General features: G+C 38.0%; 1 protein-coding gene across 1 annotated transcript; it reads right to left on the bottom strand.

Annotated features, from left to right (window-relative positions):
• Positions 1-19,744: 19,744 nt before the first annotated feature.
• Positions 19,745-20,715, bottom strand: LOC140806644 (uncharacterized mitochondrial protein AtMg00860-like). Its single transcript, XM_073163197.1, has 2 exons — positions 20,599-20,715; positions 19,745-20,251 (listed from the first exon to the last, which is right to left on the bottom strand). Exons 1-2 carry the CDS (start codon positions 20,713-20,715, stop codon positions 19,745-19,747), a joined length of 624 nt encoding a protein of 207 aa, XP_073019298.1.
• Between the last annotated feature and the right edge of the window lie 421 nt (positions 20,716-21,136).

Below are 21,136 nucleotides of genomic sequence, written 5' to 3'. Positions count from 1 at the left end.
TTGGAACTAAATTTTGAGTTTGACAAACTGAGCTGTGAAAAGGATGAACAAATGATCAAGAAGACTATGTGTAACTGAACTAAAATAAATCGTAAAACTGACAGTTGCTCGAACTAAAGATTAGTGCGTATTTAGGCAACTTAATTAAGCTAATTGAATTACGTAGTCAACTGGATGATCAGTTGGAACTGATCAGTTAAACTAAAATCAGTGGAGAGCAATCAGTTATCCTATCGTCTTTGTCAACTGATAAATTAATTTGACACGTCATCAGTTAGGACGTAACTATCATTCGACAATTGTTCAAAATCAGACTAACAAAACGCCTCATTGGGAATCCGCATATCAGAAAGGCTACATGTATTATATATCTATATATATATATATATATATATATATATATATATATGTCATAGCATTCAAAGTTATACTTCGAGCTTAAAATCACAAACACTCACTACTGTATTATTCGATCTTGTAGAGATCATTTGTGCTAACTAGTTATGTATCAGTTGAGTACTGATAAACTATATGAAACTAAGAGTTTCAGTTGACTTTGTTAAGTCCAAACTGAGAGTGAGTTTTTGTACTAGACAGTATATAGATCAAGTCTTTTAGTAAATATCCTATATTCGAGATAGAAGGGATGACGTAGGAGTGTTTGAAATCTCCGAACATCTACAAAATATTGGCCCCCTAATTTAGTTTTTATTCTATCTGTCATTCAGTTTATTTCCACACTTTCATTGGTTAAATGATTGATATTGACAAACAAGATTCCTGAATTCAGTTTTACTAAATTGATTCATTATTCGAAGAAGTTTGTGAAAACCTTTAAGTGTTTATTCAACCCCCCCCTTCTAAACACCTCTTCAATTCCAATTGATCCTAACACTATAGAAGAAGGTAGCTATTATTATAGGTGAACTCCACTAGAGGTAACTTCAGTTACCAACTTCCTTGGAAATCTGATCACACAAGCTCGGATTAAATCATCCAAAATTTGATTCACCCTTTCAGACTGCCCCATCGGTTTGAGTGATGAAACGTGTACTGAACAAAAAATTTGTCTCCATCGTTGAATGCATATCTTCTAAAGGATGTGTGAATCTCGAATCTCGGTCATAAACAATAGACAATGGAATCACATGCAGTCAGACTATCTCTCGGATATAACCTGCGATATTGAAGTCATGTAGGTAGAAAGTGAGCTGATTTTGTTGAGAATCAACTATCACCCAATGACATTGAATCCCTTATAGTCATGGCAATCCCACTACAAAATCTATAGTTATATTTTCTCATTTTCACTTGGGATTAGGAAGTAGTTAAGCTTCCCTACTGGCTTCTAATACTCTGCCTTAACTTTCCGGCGTGTCAAACACTCGAACACAAAATGGAAGACGTCTGCTCCATGCCGCGCACCAATACAACGTTGCAGTTCTTTATACATATTTGTACTTCCTGGATGAATTGAGTACAGGGTAATTGTGAGCTTCCTTCATAATAACTCTCTCTCAGTGAATCGCCACTAAGAACTCATAATCGATCTCGATATCGAACTATGCCATCCCTCCTCAGAATACAGCTTCCGACCTTCTCGATCATTTCTCAGTCGCCCATTTTTGCAACCTGCTTAGCAAAATATTGACCTTCGCGGATTCTAATCCCTCAAAGTCAACTGAACTGTCATAGTAGAAAGATTAGAAGCCTCGCTCCTAAGCATACTGCAAACTCGAATCAACTGAATCTATGAATTTCAAGGGTCTTTGAATGTCAATTGTGATGACTACTGTCTTCTACTCAAGTGTCCGCAAACTACATTAGTTTTGCCCGAGTGGTAGCTAATATCCGCAGTTTTAGTCCTGTTCCCAACTCTAACCATCTCATTGCCTCATATTCAACTCTTTTTGGGGATGAAGAAGCCTTCAGCTTTATGATTAGTGAAAATCTTCACTTCTCCCAATGTAAGTAATGTCTCCAAATCTTGAGAGCAAAACTACTATTGCATGAGGTCATTGTTGGGTGCAATAATTGTCCTGTTGGTAGAGCAATCGAACCGTGGTGATTGAGTGTTTGTGCAGTTTAAAAGATTTGATTTTCACATTACCACCAGCTATAGCTTTGGGTAAAGCGACAAGCACTCGGTCTACAATTGGTATCAGAGCCAAGGTCATGGGTTCGATCCATTGATTGCAAGGAAGACCATTATTGGGAGTGGGATATTGTGGTGAAATAATTGTCCCTACTTGGTAGAGCGATCGAACCGTGGTGCTTGATCTGCTGTGTGGTTAAAGAGTGAGTTGCAACCATTACCACCCAGCTATAGTTTTGGTTAAAGCGGCAAGCGCTCAGTCCTACAATCATGAATCGGGTAATTATTCTCGTGAACCTTCAACTGTCAAGATGCATATGCTATCACTCGATCATTCGAACCGTGGTGTTGAGCTGCTGTATGGTTAAAAGATTTGAGTTGCACCCATTACCACCAGCTATAGCTTTTGGTAAAGCGGCAATGTGCTCAGTCCTACAATCATGAATCGGGTATTCTCCTCGTGAACCTTCAACTGTCTAGATGCATATGCTATCACTCCATCATTTTGCATTAGTACTGCCGAAAAACCAAGCGTTTGAACGCTTTATAGAGACATACTCTCCTTGCCCTGATGGAATCGATAGAACTGGCGCTGAAGTCAAAGCTGTGCTTCAGCTTCTCGAAACTCTCTTGGCAGTCGGTTCCCAAATAAACTTTTCATTCTTCTTCGTCAGGCGGTCAAGTGTACCTCAATAGAAGAGAAAACTTTGAATGAACTTCCGGTAGTAGCCATCTAGACCTGAGAAAACTGCGGATCTCGGTTATTGCCTTTAGGTACTGGACATTCTCAACTACCTCGACCTTGCTTGGATCGCACCTTGACTCCATCTTTAGAAATAATGTGGCCTAAAAACGCCACTCTCTCGAGCCAAAACTTGCACTTGCTAAAATTATCGAATAATTTTCTATCTTGCAGTATTTTAGTGTCGTTTTTAAGTGCTGACTATGCTCTTCTTTTCTCCTCGAGTAATCATATATAATCTATGACGACTATGATAAACTGATCTAGATACGGCTGAAATACGAATTCATGAGATCCATGAAGATCGCTGGCGCATTGGTCAACCCGAATGTCATCACCATAAACTCGTAATACCCATATAGAGTTCTAAAGTTGTCTTACGACATCGGACTCCTTCACCTTTAACTGATGGTATCCCGAACGAAAATCTATCTTCTAGAAAAATTGATGCTCCTTGTACTGATCAAATAAGTCTTTGATCAAGGCAAGGGATACTTATCTTGATGGTGACTAGTTCAGCTCTCTAAATTCAATGCAAAGTCTCATACTTCAATATTTTTTCTTCACAAATAATAACATTGTGCCCCATTGAAACAACTCGGGCGAATAAAACCCTTGTCCAGCAAACTCTGATGTCAAATTCAGGCATTGGAAGTACTAAGTAAGTCTGCACGAACCACATCTTTTTGCAAGAAAAGCTCCAGATTCTTCACAATGCTCGAAGTGGCCATTTGATCAACAGAATGAATTGAAACTTTAAAGCCCAATTCCAAATCCTCGGGTATAATCTTTAGTCGCTTGACAAACGTCTCGGATATAAATTAGTGTATAGCTCCCGAATCCAGAATTCATAGGTAGCTACACCTAAAATAACTATCTTTCAGTGATTAAAGTTGTGTCTGGCGTCTGTTCTCAACTCTTCTCAGATGCATAACATAAGCTCTGGCAACATTTGGTCCTTTTTCTTTGGGCAATCAGCAGCTTTATTTCCTTCCTCCTTGCCATATGAAGCACTTATTGTTCCCTATACGTACTTGCAAAAGTGTGGGTGATTGGTTTCTTTGCACAGTGGCCTTTCTTTATGTTCTGGGGCTCCAAACTATGGGCGGCTTATGTTGCCCTGGTTTTTTCCACTGTCTCTGGGATTTTGATGCCCTTGAGCTTGGTAGGTCCCATAAAATTGCTTCTTGACTGGCTGAAAGTTCTGTTGGTGTTGCTGCCTCTTGCGCTGCATTCTAAATGAATATCCTTCAGGGATTGTCTCGATTGGAAAGCTCAAGCAGTGGCAGGTGCATAATCTACCGGTCGCTATCAACATCACATCAACGGTGTATGAGGTCAGAATACCATCAAAAAAATTTCCTCCAGTTTCTCACACAACATCCCTAGCAATAAGGGGCACAAAGCGATAACCCCTATCAAACTTCCTAACGAGCTGAGCCACAGTCCTTTCCCCCTGACAAAGAGTCATAAACTTTTCTTCAAGCATCCTCAGACTCAGCAGTAAAATACTTCTCATAGATGATATTCTTTAATTGCACTCAAGTGAGGGTGGCTAGATTGACACTGATGGATGGTTCTGGCACCTTTGAAGGTGCTTCAAACACAGTATTTCCAATGAGCTGCATTAGCTCGTTTTCTAAGAATGTAAACATCGATAAATTATATTGATTCTGGTGTTAAACCAAGCGAAAAATACTCGAAATAATCCTTCATTAAGAAAGCTAATCAGTTTAAAGCTTTTAACATGTATAAAACTAATTACGAAATAAGGGATCAGTTCTTGCATATATCATTCAGTTATGGTGAGAACTGAACCTGATACCTAACTGAACTACAACAGCTCGAACTGATTAAATTAGTTTGAAAACCATAATTAACGTACACACACAATATATGTTTATGGATGTTCGGGAGACTTCAACTGCTCCAACGTAACCTCTTGTCTACCAGCCTCGTGTAGGTTCCACAGAAGACTTTGATTTTACAACACCTTGTAAAAACTCACTAGCTTAGGATTTACACCGCTGCCTAACGAACTCTTAGCCTAGATTGAAGTAATACATTCCAACCAACACCTTTTTAACATATATGTGTTAAAAACACAATACACAATTTTTACGCCCTTGTGCAAGACTCGCTCAACTTTCAGTACGCTTAATTTTCTGTATATGTGAGTGATGGTGTGGTGAGTGTGTGAGAACTGATCTATGAATACAACATGAAAGTATTCTCCACACACTGAAAATTTTGCTTCTACACTAGCGTGGCATGCCCTATTTTATTTGTATCTTCACACACTTCATATTGATGATCTTGGTCTGGTATTTATAGAGGCAATGAGACGTACACCAAGCACTCGTCACAATATGTTCGTATGCCAATTTCCATTCGTTCTTCGAAATGTGTCTGTACTTTCCGACATCCATTCTGGAAACATTTTGTCTTTACGCTCTGATGCAACGTCCATTATTGTCCTTTGACTGGAAAAAAGCTTTTCCGTAATATGCACAGCTGTTCCACTGAATAAGCTTGTCGCGTTCTGCAAACTGATTAATTCCTAACTGATGTTCTGAACTGGTCAGTTGAACTGATCTCGAACTGGTTTGGTGAAATTAGTTGGCTCGTCGGTTGAATTTATTTCGCCTGCTTCAGTTGAACTGTTTCAGCTAGAACTCTTCATCAGTTAGTTTTTCATCAGCTGGGGGGCTCTGAAGGTCTTTTACTGAACACCTATCACCTGGACCAATCAGTTTGTGAACTGGTTTCAAATTTGGGAGATCAGTTGTCGCTTACAGTTTACGTCCTCGAACCTTCAGTTTTGGTTCGATAACTGATCAGTTCGAATCCTAATCAGTTCCAGTTTCTACAAACACTTAGGTAAAATCATTAAAACAAAATAGAAAGTTTTGTTAACATCAAAATTAATATTGCGAACATGAAATTTCCAACAGACACCCTGTTCAGCTCTTTTCCCACCAAAGAGAACCTCATCGCGAAGCATATAAGTAGCACACCTAACTCGGTCAAACATCCCATATTCAGATAACGGAAGTGCACCTCAATGGATCTAATCCAACCCCAGCAGAAAATGGGTCGGGTGGTGCCAGAAAATCCTTCGGACCCCAGCCTCCGGACTGATCATATACATCATGTTGTGGCCTCGGAGCCTGCTGCTCCAAGAATCTGCTATGCCCTCTAGTACATGAGTAGCAGCATCCCCATAGGATGGTGGGTGTGTGGGGACTCGTGGCACTGTAATTAATTTGAATTTCAAACAAACAGGATTTCATTAGTGTAAAAAGCAAAAAAGCAGAAAAAATTTCATTTTGGGCCTACAGAATTTCGGAAACCTTCTCAGTAATTCGTACCTACCAAAAAATTTCAAAAACAACACAACAAAACACTTTACCTCGAAAAATAGTTCCAACAAACAAACAGGATACCAATCTCAAGCAGAGCCAGCAAGCTCAATCACACAAAATAGATCAAACACTCGATAACAACCATACAAATACAGAGGCATCCCCTCGGAAAATGGACTCCAATATATATATATAAATATCCGGGAACTGCCAACTCAACCGTCTAACTGGGCTCCACTGGCAGACGCTCTGTCAGGCAACATGCAGAACCACCGTGTATAACCTGCTATGAATCACAAAAAACAAACAACAGCCCTGGGGACAGAGGTCGAAACCCAGTACGAAGATCAATAAATTACCAGCATAAATAATGACCATGTAATGAATAAATGCAATGCATGCATGTAGGGTACCATAATCTGGGTATCAAATAGATCCAAAGAAACGATAGCAACAAATGTGGCCACAGTATGACATGTCAATTGCCCTCGGCCCTGCATGGAGAACCCAAATTATTGGGCCCGTAATTAATTAAATATAGACATGTTTAGAATTTATTTCGAGTTATAATAGATTCGAAAATTAAAATAAATCAATGGAATTCAAAATCAAGTATAAGATAAATGATAAATAAGGCTGGTTTCAATCTTAATTTGGAAGGAAAATTACATACAAGGTAGATTTTCTCAACAAGGAAGCATATCAATATTTATGGAATGATTATCTTGAATTTATGGAAGAGCATCTCCAAATTATGGAAAGATATCAATCAAATTTGGTAAAATTTTTACCACATCTCTATAAATAGGAGGACTCCCATTTAAATTTCATACCTCAATTTTCGAGTTTTCTCTCTATATTTTCAAAATTTAATCCTCTCCAAAATTCTGCACGAGTAATCAAAGTTTTGTCCACGTTTAGAAATTTGTTTCTCTCGTCGTGCTCGAAATCCGATCTCCACCGTTTCAGAGTATGCTTCCATAATGTTTTGATAACATATCCAAAATTTCGGCCAAATCCAACAGTTAGTTTTTTCGTGTTTAGAGCCTTCGTAAAAAAGATGCTCAGATTTTAGGCGGGAGAAACCAGCATACCTACGATTTCCGTCCATAAAGCAGGTTAAAACGACTTTTCAAACTCGATCTCCACCCACCGTTATAATTTAATTAACGTATTTGGTAACGTACTGTAAATGTTAAGCCCGATCCAGCGGTTTCAATAAGGTGCAAGGAAATTTTACAAGGCGCTGATTTTCGGTAGAGGTGTTGTTTGCGTTTTCGAAGCTGATTCTTCAATGATTTTAGAATTCTTCACGTTCTCTTATAATATATAAGGTAAGTGGGTTGTTTAAACTATGTTGCATATGGATTATTTCGTTTTCGAATGTTTTTCGGCTGAGCACCTTCATTCTCTTTCTACGTTTTTTGTGCGATTTTTGGTACGTTTACGTGTTGGCACGATGATGAGAATTCACTGAAAAATGGTGGGAATCCAACATATGGCCCCTTCACCGTGGGATAAGAACTGTTTTATGGCTCGTCCCTTAGAGGATTAATATAAACTTAGGGACTGATAACAGTAACCAATAGAAGGTGGAAGAATCGCAGTGCTGTTTATGATCACGAATATGACGATATGTTTATGAAAAAGCATGATATGTTTACGTGTTATTTTCGAAAAATTTGTGTAAAGTTTTATTGTTGGGCTCGAACGGCCCCCACTTTCTAAGTGACGACCCTAATCACTCACCCCTTAATCTTACTCTCACCAGTACGAAATCAGAAAAGAAAATCGAGAAGATGAAACAAGACCAGTTTTGGAGTAAGTTTATTTTATTTTGACTTAGTAAGTTGTAAAACGCTCCGCATATTTTTTTATCATTTTAAGAATCTACGTTGTAAAGACATCTTTGATTGATATGAGTAATAAACTGGTTTTTTTTGTTATACTGTACTACGAGGCTTGTTGTTTCAATTGTTGTGGTTGTAAAAACAACGTCGTGTCGACTAACCCCAGTCAGGGGCGTGACATTTAAGTGTATAAGAGCCGTCAGGTCATAATACAGTCGGAAGAAAAATTTATCAGATGGCAAAAGGCTGATGCAGTCCCCTTCGGACGACCAACGAGTAATACTACAACTTTTTTTTTGCAGGCGTGTCTGAAAACCGGAAATTCCTTCATCTGTACCTCCTGAAAATCGCGTTTTTGCTATTTAGGAAAGCATCGTAGAACTATAGCTTTCGTAGGTAAACCATAATTTAATTCCGTCGGACTATTCTAGAATCCTCTTGACATATGCTTTCTATCCATGTGTCCAATGCCCAAATTTCTATTTTTGGAAAATTCTCGAAAAATTTCGTTCAACATATTTTCTTGAAAAACTACTCGAATTTTCATGAATTTATTATGAGGACAATTAGGTATTTGTATTTATTTTTTGGGAATCCTATAAGAGATATATTGACTTAAGACTTCTGATTTAAGATTAAAAAAAATTGAGTCGAGGAGTGATAAGTTATTTATGAAAAAAACTAATTTAAAAAAATTGATATGATTATTAACAGAGTTTTGGATTCCAATGGAGAAGTTGATTTTGGCGGTAACACCTAACTGTGTGGGCATTAAGTTTGGGTTATATAAAATGTTAAGCACAAGACCTAGGAATATCTTGTGAGACAATATCTAACCGTTAAGAAATGTATATTATTTTGGTGATAAGCAGAGGTTGTGATCTTATGTAAATAAAATAAGTTATGAGATATTGATGGGTGTCAAATAAAGTATAGTACAATAGTTTTGACTTTTTATGGTTACTAAGAAGGATTCAAAGAGGACGAAATTCAAATGAAATCCTTGTGTTAGAGCATGATAGGCTCATGGTCTTGATGAAAATAAGATTTAGTTAAAAGAATAATTATTTGAGGTAACTACTAGGTTATAATTTTCGGGATTTAAGTTAATAAGCTATGATCGATATTGAGTTAAGTTTCAATATTCTATATGGATTTTAATTTTTTGATAGTAATTGGGATTAATTTCAAGATGAGAATAAATCAATATCAATTCGCATATTTCAGTGCCGACTTGATTCAACTCACTTCTGTAGATTTCGATGCCATCCTAGTAATGAATTTGTTATTTAAGAACCGTGCATAATATATTGACAGAATAAAATGTTCAAACTCTGAACCCCGAAACCGAAGAAATCAGATACCATGTCCATGCCAAGGAACAAAAATATATTTTTTCTGTTTCCCAAACTGGGAAAGCCATAATATTGGGCAAAGAAATTTACCCAGCAATGGTAAACAAAGTGCAAGAAATAGATGAGCTAAGTTTGAAGATATTCCAAGTAATACAAAATTTGTTGGACATTTTTCCAGAAAGTCTTCTTGGAATAGTCTCGAACTGTGAGAGTAGAGTTCGAGATAAAATTTGGTAGCTGGTGATGCACCCATACCGAATTGCTCCAGCTAAACTCACAGGAGCTAAAAGAACAACTCTAGAAAGTTGTCAGACAAAAAGCAGATTAGGACAACTGCATCCTCTTGGGGAGCTTCATTCCTATTTGAAAAGAAGAAAGATGAAAGCATGAGATTGTGTATAGAAACAGAGGACTCAATAAAATCACAATCAAGATACATATCTTCTTACAATGATAAAAGATCTTTTTGATCAACTTAGAGTCAGAGTCTTCTCCAAATTTGACCCGAGACATGGCATCATCAGCTAAAGGTCAGAGCATAGACAACCCCAATGTCAACATTCAGATAAGTTTATGTAAGATCGAAATCAGGATATCAGTGGAACTAGAAAGTAGATGCAGTTCTAGATTAGCCGAAACATAATAATGCAAAAACCGAAATTAGAAGCTTTTTTTTTTTGGATTTCCAGGCTATTAGTGGAAATTCGTCGAGGGCTTCTCTTCAGTAGTCGTATTACTGACGAGACTCGCACAAAAGAACTAGAAATTCAAGCTGAAGCGAAGAATGTGAAAAGAACTTCAAACATTAAAAGAGAAGCTTGCAGTTACACCAGTGTTGTATTGCCTACTAAGGACAAGGATTTTACCATCTACAACGAAGCATAAAAGAATATTCAGAGGTGTACTCATGCAAGACAGGCGAGTTTACTCTAGCCGCATGAGCAAAACGCAGGATCTTTGCTTGAAAATTTGGAGACACTATCTCTACGATGCCAGTGTGAAATATTCACTCACTGGCCACCAAGTCTCAAATTTGTTCATTCAAAAGAATTAAAAAATGAGACAAAGACGATAGATAGAGTTGCTCCAAAGACTATGACTTGATAATAGGCTACAACGCCAGCAAGGCAAAAGGGTAGCCGATGCTTTGAGTTGAAAAAAAAAAAACTGAGTAAGATAACCTAAACATCACTCTCCGCGACCATGCCTTCGTAAGTGTTCAAGTTTAATCAGAGTTGTGACAAGACACTAGATTTATTCGAAGAACACAGCCATTGAATAAAATCATCAGATTTCAAGTGGACCCGGACGGAATCCTAGGGATGGAAGATGATTGTGTTTGCAGACATCGACAACCTGTTGATAAAAAGTGATGTAAGAGGCGCAATAAGCAACATTCCCCATCTATCCCGCAGTACAAAGACGCTTAGGGTTGAAAGTAAGTTTTTCTAGTGAAGCATAATGAAAAGAGATGTCACAGATTTATATCTAAGTGATAAGTATGTCAACAAGTAAAGTTTTGATCATCACTGTGCAGGGAAGAATATAGAGGAAACAGACATAACTGGCTAGAACTAATTCAAGGAGACCTGGAAAAGTGGCAATCATCAAAGACAGACTCAAGGCTGCATAAGGCCAGGAAAAGAGTTAGAGTTAGTCTTATCTTAAAGGAGACAAATGGAACTCACATTGTGTGAAAAGCTTATATAAGTTTCTCATTATGAATAATCTTAGATGCAGTAAAAGCTGGAAAAGTGAATCATCGGTACGTAGGACTATCCAAATTCTACAGAGATTGGCATATTGGCTTATAGAATAGCATTGCCACCAGATATATGTAGAATCCACAATGTATTCCACAAGTGCAAATAAGGAAAACATCTCGAACCCAAGCCATGTTAGGTGAATTGAACTGCTCATGACAAAGGTAACATGGGGAGAGAAGGGGAATATGAAGATGCCTATATTCTATTGTGGACATCAATGACAAATACTGAGAGACGTATAATTACCTATGGAAAGGTACATGGTCAAATTTATAGACGAATTTTGTGGGTAATAATTAATTAAATAAACATGTATAAGAATTTATTTTCGAGTTATATAAATTCGAAAATATAAATAATACATGGAATTCAAAATCAGTGTAAGATACACGTAAATTGTAGTGCCCAAATTAAGTACACGTAAACCCATGCATCGTTTAATTATTAAATCATTTAATTAATTCTAAGTGAGTTTTGGCCAAGCATGATTTATGAAAATGCATTATTTTAAATCATTCATGTTTTTGTGATGCACGTTAAAATGTTTTTCAAGTTTCATGTTTCAGGCGATCATTCAAGGCGGGATGGGGGAAAGGACCCGGCGACGGGTGTGGCAATTTAAGAATGCGTATTTATTTTTAAGTGAGGTGGGGCTTTTTAAATGATTTATTTATTTGTGTTAGTATTTTAAAGCCTATTTTTGTTAGAGGATGTATGAGTTTAAATCTTCTAAGGATTTTTACTTGTGTAAGTATTTTAAAATTTTAGAGATTTTACTAGTTAAGTGAGAGTTATTATTTTAAATTAGATGCTAATATTTAATTAAGCATAATTTACTCCTCAATTACTAAAACACACGCGCAAAACACACTTTTACACAACACCTGTAAGACTAAACACACACACACTCACTTCACATTAAGATTTTTATATTTTTTGAGAGAGAAAAACCTAGGGTTCCTCAAGCTAGAGTAGCCCGCCCCCTTCCCTCTTCGATTTCCAGCAACTTTTCGTTGTGTTTTCTTTGAGGATTTAGTGCCACGTTCGTCCCGGATCAAGCCTCGCTCCGTTCCCGCATCGGTATCGCCGTTTCGATAAAGTGTATCATCAAAAGGCACGTATAATCTCTATTTTCTGGGTCGATCATGTCCTATTATTGTTGCGTTGTTTTTATGCATAAAATCCATGTGTGATGTGTAGTAGTTTGGGCAGGAAATTTATCGATGCGTTTTGCAATAGTTTTTTGACTAAAAAATCCCGTTTTTTCACTGTTTTTGGGTTACTGGCGAGTTTTCAGTCTAGCATCTGAGAAAACTTCAACGCAAAAAATGTAGAACTTTTCGATGCCTTCGATTTGATATAAAATTAGAACTATTTGGATAACAATTGAGTGAGTTACGGCGTTTTTCGTGGGACTGCTCAAACTGCGACTTTTACGTAAATTGTGTTCTGAAGTAGTTTAATTGTTGCAGGCTTCGTTGGGGATCGACGGGCGGCTCGTTGATGCGTATATAGGATATTTTTGTTGCTTGTGTGTGGGGATGGTTATTGACATTTCGTTTCGTGTCATTAGGCATTTGAGAGATTGAATAGTCGTTTATAACTGTTTGTTGTCAAAGATCGTGTTTACGGGTTTAGTGTGTACTTGGAATTGCATGGTTGTTTTGGGAGACTTTTGGGAGGTTATGTGGAGTCGAGTCAAAGCAATAGTATCCTAGGACGAGCCTCAAAGCGTTGTTCACTGTCGGTGTGATGATTTGGGGAGATTAAGTTTCTAAGCGCGGACACAGTGCACTCGGCGCCCGAGCGGTAATTCTCACGCCGAGCGCCACCTCCTTCGGTTTCAGTCTAGGCGTCCAGTAGACCTGGCGCCCGAGCGGTAATTATTTAACGCCCGCGTGGGGACCCTGCGTCGAGCGGTCAAGTTTCACCGCCCGAGCCCACCCCTTCTGTCCAAATATTTTGTTCTTTCTTGTCTTTCAAGTTCTGATAGTAAGTTCATGTCTTTATGGTTGGGAATGTTCACACGGCATCTTAGAGTTTGTTTCGTGTTTGATGTCCTGGTTAGTATGGTTTAAACGAGGTCAGAGTCCCGAGTGATCTAGATGTCATAAGTATTTACTAAAAGACTTTGATCGAGTACAACGCTTGTACAGACGCACTTCAGTTAGGACTTATCTATTGCCTGAACTGAAACTCTTAGTATAATACAATGATCTCTGTAAGTAACTGGACTTAGCACTTATCGAATTATCAATATTTCAGAGTGCTAGTTTGCTCAATGTGTAGCCTTGATTGCTACGAATAGATCTAATAAGTGTGAGCTAAGATTTTGACAAGGTAATGGCAAGTTTGAGATTGGTCAATCGTGTATCTGTCAACTGCTCTTTAGTCATATTATAGATTTATCTTTCAACGGTAATTTCAAATATTCTCGTATCCGTTGATTGCCACCTTATCATTCTTGGACAAAGTTCTTGATTGCCACTTCATCATTTATTGTAAGACGGCGTATTAATCTCAATAGCCGAAATACGTTTTTCTATGCAGTGCGGCTTTCCATATTCAGTTGATGTCTGATATGTCTTTTTGTCTGTTGAATGATCTTTCCCGAGGTATCTTCAGTTGAGAAGCTTTAATGTTTTCGGCTGAATGTTTTAACTGATCAGTTCTCAATTGATCAGTTTGTGTCAACTGATTTTAGTTGAATGTTCAGCTGCCGAATATGCTTTCATGTATTAGTTGATTTTATGTTTTGTCAAACTCCAGAATTTAGTTTCCAACATAATATGAAATGTGGCCCCACGTAGACCATTAGACTTCTATTCACGTTTTCATCGCACATACACACGTTTTTATCCAAATTTATCTTGGACTGACACGTGTCCAAAAATTTGAACTGTCACAAACATAAATAATTGACCTCGTTTCATTTTAGCTTCTTTATTAGCATTTCAGTTTCCAGAATTTATCAAACACACATCAATCTTTCCTTCTCCCAGATATGCAATCAAGAATGGCAAGCCAAGTTCCAGCCTACATTCTCAATGCTATGACAATTGATTTCAACTTCGTCCTCTCTTTTAAGGACGCAACCATTCAGGGTGTCTTTCAAAAACTGGAAGCAGCTGGGCTCAGGAAATTTTTTGGGTCATCCACTCGAGAAATTTATTCCAAAGAAGTTCAAGATTTCTACGACAACGGATTCTTCTCAGCTAAAGGGAAAATAAAAACTACTCTCAGTGGCAAGTTGCTGACTATTGACGAAGAAATGTTTAGATTTTTCTTCCAACTGTCGTCTAAGGGCTTCTCTCACTACTCTGAAGTGAAAATTGCTGATATGGAGGAGATGCTAACACTTTTGCCTGCTGATGGGAGGAAGATAAAGGTCTCTGATCCCAAGAAAGAACTCAAATATGAGTATCAGTTGCTGGCAGACATAGTAGAAAATGGTGTTCTAGCCAAGGCAGGTTCCTTTTCTGCCCTCACACTAGAGAAAATTCAGATAATGACTACTACGGTGAATGGACGAAAGCTAAAATGGTCAACCATTCTGTTCAATATTTGAAGAACATGGTTCAATCATCTGAACATTCCAAAAGCTTTGCGGTGCCAATCAGTTGTATTTTGAAGCACAACGGTTTGGAAGATGACTCTTCTGAGAAGTAATCCAAATATAAAGTTTTCTCTGCCAAAAATATTATTCCTCCGAAGACCGAGCTGGACATATCTCTTGAGAAATTTGTCAAAATCAAGAAAGAGATTGGGACGCGAGCAGCTCCCACATCAGTCCAAAAGACCAAGAACTTGGTTAAGAAGAAGGCAATCAAGAGGAAACTTATTGTCAGTGAGACTGACTCGGATCCTTCTCCGAAAATTTTGAAGAAGCCAAGGACTCAAAGAACCAAACTCGCGACTATTTTGGAAACCATCCATACTGACAGATTGAGGGAAACTGGAGCTCAACAGCCGATCAGTACAATACCAATCTCGGCAGTTCCAGCTGATTCCTGAGCAGAACAACAGTTACTACCTCCAACTGATCACTCCAAGAATACCATCACCGAATCTAGTAATAAGAAAAAAATTGTTGGAGTAAAAGCACCACTGATCACCATCACTGGCCCAACTTTTCTACCTTTTGCCAGACCAAAGGGAGTGGAGATCCGAGAAAACGTGGATGCAATTGTTTCAGGGCTGAGCATTTCTCATGCCCTATCTGACCCGAAAGGTAAGGGAAAGATGATAGAAGAGCCCAGATCAACCAACTCAATTCAGACTCATATTGATATAATATGGGAAAAAGTAAATGAGTTTTCTGAATCGAAGTTGAAGACTTACAATTAATGGGTCAGATACAGGACTGAAGTGTTTGTCAAGCGACTACAGAAGAAATCAATTTGAATAAATTCATCACTTTGGAAACTATTGTCCTGAGAATAGTCAAAGCTGCAACAATCATTCAGGCACCGGAGAGAAAGACTTACTTTTTCGATCTGATGCATGCTAAAAAGCTGGCTCAAGTCATAGCCGAGCTATGCAAGAACTATGATCTCACCAGTCCAACTCCCTTCAATAACAAAGCAGTATACGATCAGTTGGAGATTGATCTTTTATCACTGCAGATGAAGATCGAGGATTGGGAAATGGGTCCAGAGCTGACTATTCCACCGAATTCCCAAAATTCTCCTTCAGAAGAGAAGGTTGAACAATCAACTCATCAGCCAGAGCCATCCCAAGAAACAGTTGCTGAACCGACTGAACAAGAAACTGCTACTTCTTCGAAGAATGCTGAACCAACAACTTCTTCTCTTCAATCTTCTCCTAAAGGTCCTCAACTCTACACTGAAGCTGAGTTATCACTGGCCAATATCGACGAAGTCATACAATCAGTCACCATTGATAGCCAGTTGAATTTTCTAATGAGAGAGACAGTTGAAGGACCTAGCCTAACTGAACAACCAGCCTCAAAGGCTATTCTTCAAGAAACTGAAGAACCAGTTCTGTCTCTTGCCACGACTGAACAAGTAGTTCTAGCTGAAGCTGAAGTGGATCAGTTGCACTCGATTCCAACTGAAGTGCCAACTGAAGAACCAACTGAAGAGCTTTCTAGCTCAACTGTTGTTTTGACTTCCACTCCTCCTCCAAAACTTCAAATGGAAAAAGTTACATACATGGTTACCGTTGTGACTGAATCAACTGATCAGGCCTTGGTGATTTATAATGAAGAAGAAACGGAGCAAGAACCAGAATTCTCTGAAGCTTTGTCTCCTAAAATACCTATGGCTACTGATTCAATGATATAATACATTCATTCCAACCTTCTCCAGTTAGTTTCTTCTATTTCTGATATCAAGTCAACCCAATTGCTGCACACCTTGAAGATTGACTCTATGAAGGAGAACACAATGAAGAACCTGCACCAGGTCACAAAGGATATGACTTCTATATTTATCCAGCTTGATCAATTGAAGAAAGACCGAGTGAAAGTTCAAGAACATTTCCAGACTCGGGACATATTCAAGAATCACATTGAATTCTTGGAAAATGTAGTGACAAAGAGAATGGATTTTATGCAAGAACAAATAATGAATGCCGTAGCTAATATCACCTCGAAAGTTCGCTTTATCCAGGAGAGTTGGTGAGTTTGAAAAAAATGGGGAAGATGTAGAAGATCAGAAGAATCTATCCAAGAAAAGACCCAGTTAACTGACTGATCAAGGACCAGTTGATAAACGAGCTAAGCATTGATGTAGTCCAGTTCAGTTAGAAGACAGTCTTCATATTCAGTTGAGAAAATTTGGCAGATTTTGAGGATTCTTTTATTCTTTGTACGAATATTTACATTGAAAGAGTTTTTAATAAAATATTATTTTATCTACGAAGAGTTCGGTTTGATCAGTTCTTATATTCTATGTTTTGTCAAATACCTAAAAGGAGGAAATTGTTGGAACTAAATTTTGGAGTTTGACAAACTGAGCGTGAAAAGGATGAACAAATGATCAAGAAGACTAAGTGTAACTGAACTAAAATAAATCGTAAACTGACAGTTGCTCGAACTAAAGATTAGTGCGTATTTAAGGCAACTTAATTAAGCTAATTGAATTACGTAGTCAACTGGATGATCAGTTGGAACTGATCAGTTAAACTAAAATCAGTGGAGAGCAATCAGTTAATCCTATCGTCTTTGTCAACTGATAAATTAATTTGACACGTCATCAGTTAAGGAACGTAACTATCATTCGACAATTGTTCAAAATCAGACTACAACGCCTATTGGGAATTCCGCATATCAGAAAGGCTACAGTATATATATATATATATATATATATATATATATATATATATATATATATATATATATATATATAGCATTCAAAGTTATACTTCGAGCTTAAAATCACAAACACTCACTACTGTATTATTCGATCTTGTAGAGATCATTTGTGCTAACTAGTTATGTATCAGTTGAGTACTGATAAACTATATTGAAACTAAGAGTTTCAGTTGACTTTGTTAAGTCCAAAACTGAAGTGAGTTTGTACTAGACAGTATATAGATCAAAGTCTTTTAGTAAATATCCTATATTCGAGATAGAAGGGATGACGTAGGAGTGTTTGAAATCTCCGAACATCTACAAATATTGTGCCCCCTAATTTAAGTTTTTATTCTATCTGTCATTCAGTTTATTTCCACACTTTCATTGGTTAAATGATTGATATTGACAAACAAGATTCCTGAATTCAGTTTATTACTAAATTGATTCATTATTCGAAGAAGTTGTGAAAACCTTTAAGTGTTTATTCAACCCCCCCTTCTAAACACCTCTTCACTTCCAATTGATCCTAACACTATAGAAGATAGGTAGCTATTATTATAGGTGAACTCCACTAGAGGTAACTTCAGTTACCAACTTCCTTGGAAATCGATCACACAAGCTCGGATTAAATCATCCAAAATTTGATTCACCCTTTCAGGCTGACCATCGGTTTGAGGATGAAACGTTGTACTGAACAAAAAATTTGTCTCCATCGTTGAATGCATATTCTTCTAGAAGGATGATGTGAATCTCGAATCTCGGTCATAAACAATAGACAATGGAATCACATGCAGTCAGACTATCTCTCGGATATATAACTCTGCATATTGAGTCATGTAGGTAGAAAGTGAGCTGATTTTGTGTGAGAATCAACTATCACCCAAATGACATTGAATCCCTTATAGTCATTGGCAATCCCACTACAAAATCTATAGTTATATTTTCTCATTTCACTTGGGATTAGGAAGTAGGTTAAGCTTCCCTACTGGCTTCTAATACTCTGCCTTAACTTGCCGGCGTGTCAAACACTCGAACACAAAATGGAAGACGTCTTGCTTCATGCCCGGCAACCAATACAACGATTGCAGTTCTTTATACATATTTGTACTTCCTGGATGAATTGAGTACAGGGTATTGTGAGCTTCCTTCATAATAACTTCTCTCAGTGAATCGCCACTAAGAACTCATAATCGATCTCGATATCGAACTATGCCATCCTCCTCAGAATACAGCTTCCGACCTTAGACTCATTTCTCAGTCTCCATTTTTGCAACTGCTTAGCAAAATATTGACCTTCGCGGATTCTATCCCTCAAAGTCAACTGAACTGTCATAGTAGAAAGATTAGAAGCCTCGCTCCTAGCATACTGCAAACTCGAATCACTGAATCTATGATTTCAATGGTCTTTGAACTGTCAATTGCTGATGACTACTGTCTTCTACTCAAAGTGTCCGCAACTACATTAGTTTTGCCCGAGTGGTAGCTAATATCGCAGTTTTAGTCCTTTCCCAACTCTAACCATCTTCATTGCCTCATATTCAACTCTTTTTGGGTGAAGAAGCACTTCAAGCTTTTATGATTAGTGAAAATCTTCACTTCTCCCAATGTAAGTAATGTCTCCAAATCTTGAGAGCAAAAACTACTATTGCATGAGGTCATTGTTGGGTGCAATAATTGTCCATGCTTGGTAGAGCAATCGAACCGTGGTGATTGAGTTGTTGTGCAGTTTAAAAGATTTGATTTTCACAATTACCACCAGCTATAGCTTTGGGTAAAGCGACAAGCACTCGGTCCTACAATTGGTATCAGAGCCAAGGTCATGGGTTCGATTCCCATTGATTGCAAGGAAGACAATTATTGGGAGTGGGATTGTTGGGTGAAATAATTGTCCCTACTTGGTAGAGCGATCGAACCGTGGTGCTTGATCTGCTGTGTGGTTTAAAAGATTTGAGTTGCACCATTACCACCAGCTATAGTTTTGGTAAAGCGGCAAGCGCTCAGTCCTACAATCATGAATCGGGTAATTATTCTCGTGAACCTTCAACTGTCAAGATGCATATGCTATCACTCGATCATTCGAACCGTGGTGCTTGAGCTGCTGTATGGTTTAAAAGATTTGAGTTGCACCATTACCACCAGCTATAGCTTTTGGTAAAGCGGCAAGTGCTCAGTCCTACAATCATGAATCGGGTAATTCTCCTCGTGAACCTTCAACTGTCTAGATGCATATGCTATCACTCCATCATTTTGCATTAGTACTGCGCAAAACCAAGCTTTGAAACGTCTTTATAGAGAACATACTCTCCTTGCCCTGATGGAATCGATAGAACTGGCGCTGAAGTCAAAGCTTGCTTCAGCTTCTCGAAACTCTCTTGGCAGTCGGATCCCCAAATAAACTTTTCATTCTTCTTCGTCAAGGCAGTCAAGTGTACCTCAATAGAAGAGAAACTTTGAATGAACTTCCGGTAGTAGCCATCTAGACCTGAGAAACTGCGGATCTCGGTTATGCTCTTAGGTACTGGACATTCTCTAACTACCTCGACCTTGCTTGGATCGACCTTGACTCCATCTTTAGAAATAATGTGGCCTAAAAACGCCACTCTCTCGAGCCAAAACTTGCACTTGCTAAAATTATCGAATAATTTTCTATCTTGCAGTATTTTTAGTGTCGTTTTTAAGTGCTGACTATGCTCTTCTTTTCTCCTCGAGTAAATCATAATATCATCTATGACGACTATGATAAACTGATCTAGATACGGCTGAAATACGCAATTCATGAGATCCATGAAGATCGCTGGCGCATTGGTCAACCCGAATGTCATCACCATAAACTCGTAATACCCATATAGAGTTCTAAAAGTTGTCTTACGAACATCGGACTCCTTCACCTTTAACTGATGGTATCCCGAACGAAAATCTATCTTCTAGAAAATTGATGCTCCTTGTAACTGATCAAATAAGTCTTTGATTCAAGGCAAGGGATACTTATTCTTGATGGTGACTTAGTTCAGCTCTCTAAATTCAATGCAAAGTCTCATACTTCAATATTTTTTCTTCACAAATAATAACATTGTGCCCCATTGAAAACAACTCGGGCGAATAAAACCCTTGTCCAGCAACTCTTGATGTCAAATTCAGGCATTGGAAGTACAATAAGGTCTGCACGAACCACATCTTTTTGCAAGAAAAGCTCCAGATTCTTCACAATGCTCGAAGTGGCCATTTGATCAACAGAATGAATTGAAACTTTAAAGCCCAATTCCAAATCCTCGGGTATAATCTTTAGTCGCTTGACAAACGTCTCGGATATAAATTAGTGTATAGCTCCCGAATCCAGAAATTCATAGGTAGCTACACCTAAAATAACTATCCTTTCAGTGATTAAAGTTGTGTCTGGATCTTTCTCAACTTCCTCAGCATGCATAACATAAGCTCTGCCAACATTTGGTCCTTTTTTCTTTGGGAAATCAGCAGCTTTATTTCCTTCCTCCTTGCATATGAAGCACTTATATGTTCCCTATACGTACTTGCAAAAGTGTGGGTGATTGTATTCTTTTCACAGTGGCCTTTCTTTATGTTCTGGGGCTCCAAACTATGGCGGCTTATGTTGCCCTGCTTTTTTCCACTGTCCTTGGGGATTTTGA

The sequence above is a fragment of the Primulina eburnea genome, chromosome 12 (genome assembly GCF_022965805.1).
Source record: "Primulina eburnea isolate SZY01 chromosome 12, ASM2296580v1, whole genome shotgun sequence".
Lineage (NCBI taxonomy): Eukaryota > Viridiplantae > Streptophyta > Magnoliopsida > Lamiales > Gesneriaceae > Primulina > Primulina eburnea.
The sequence above is the reverse complement of the archived record's forward strand: the minus strand, read 5'-3'. Positions and strand labels throughout refer to the sequence as shown.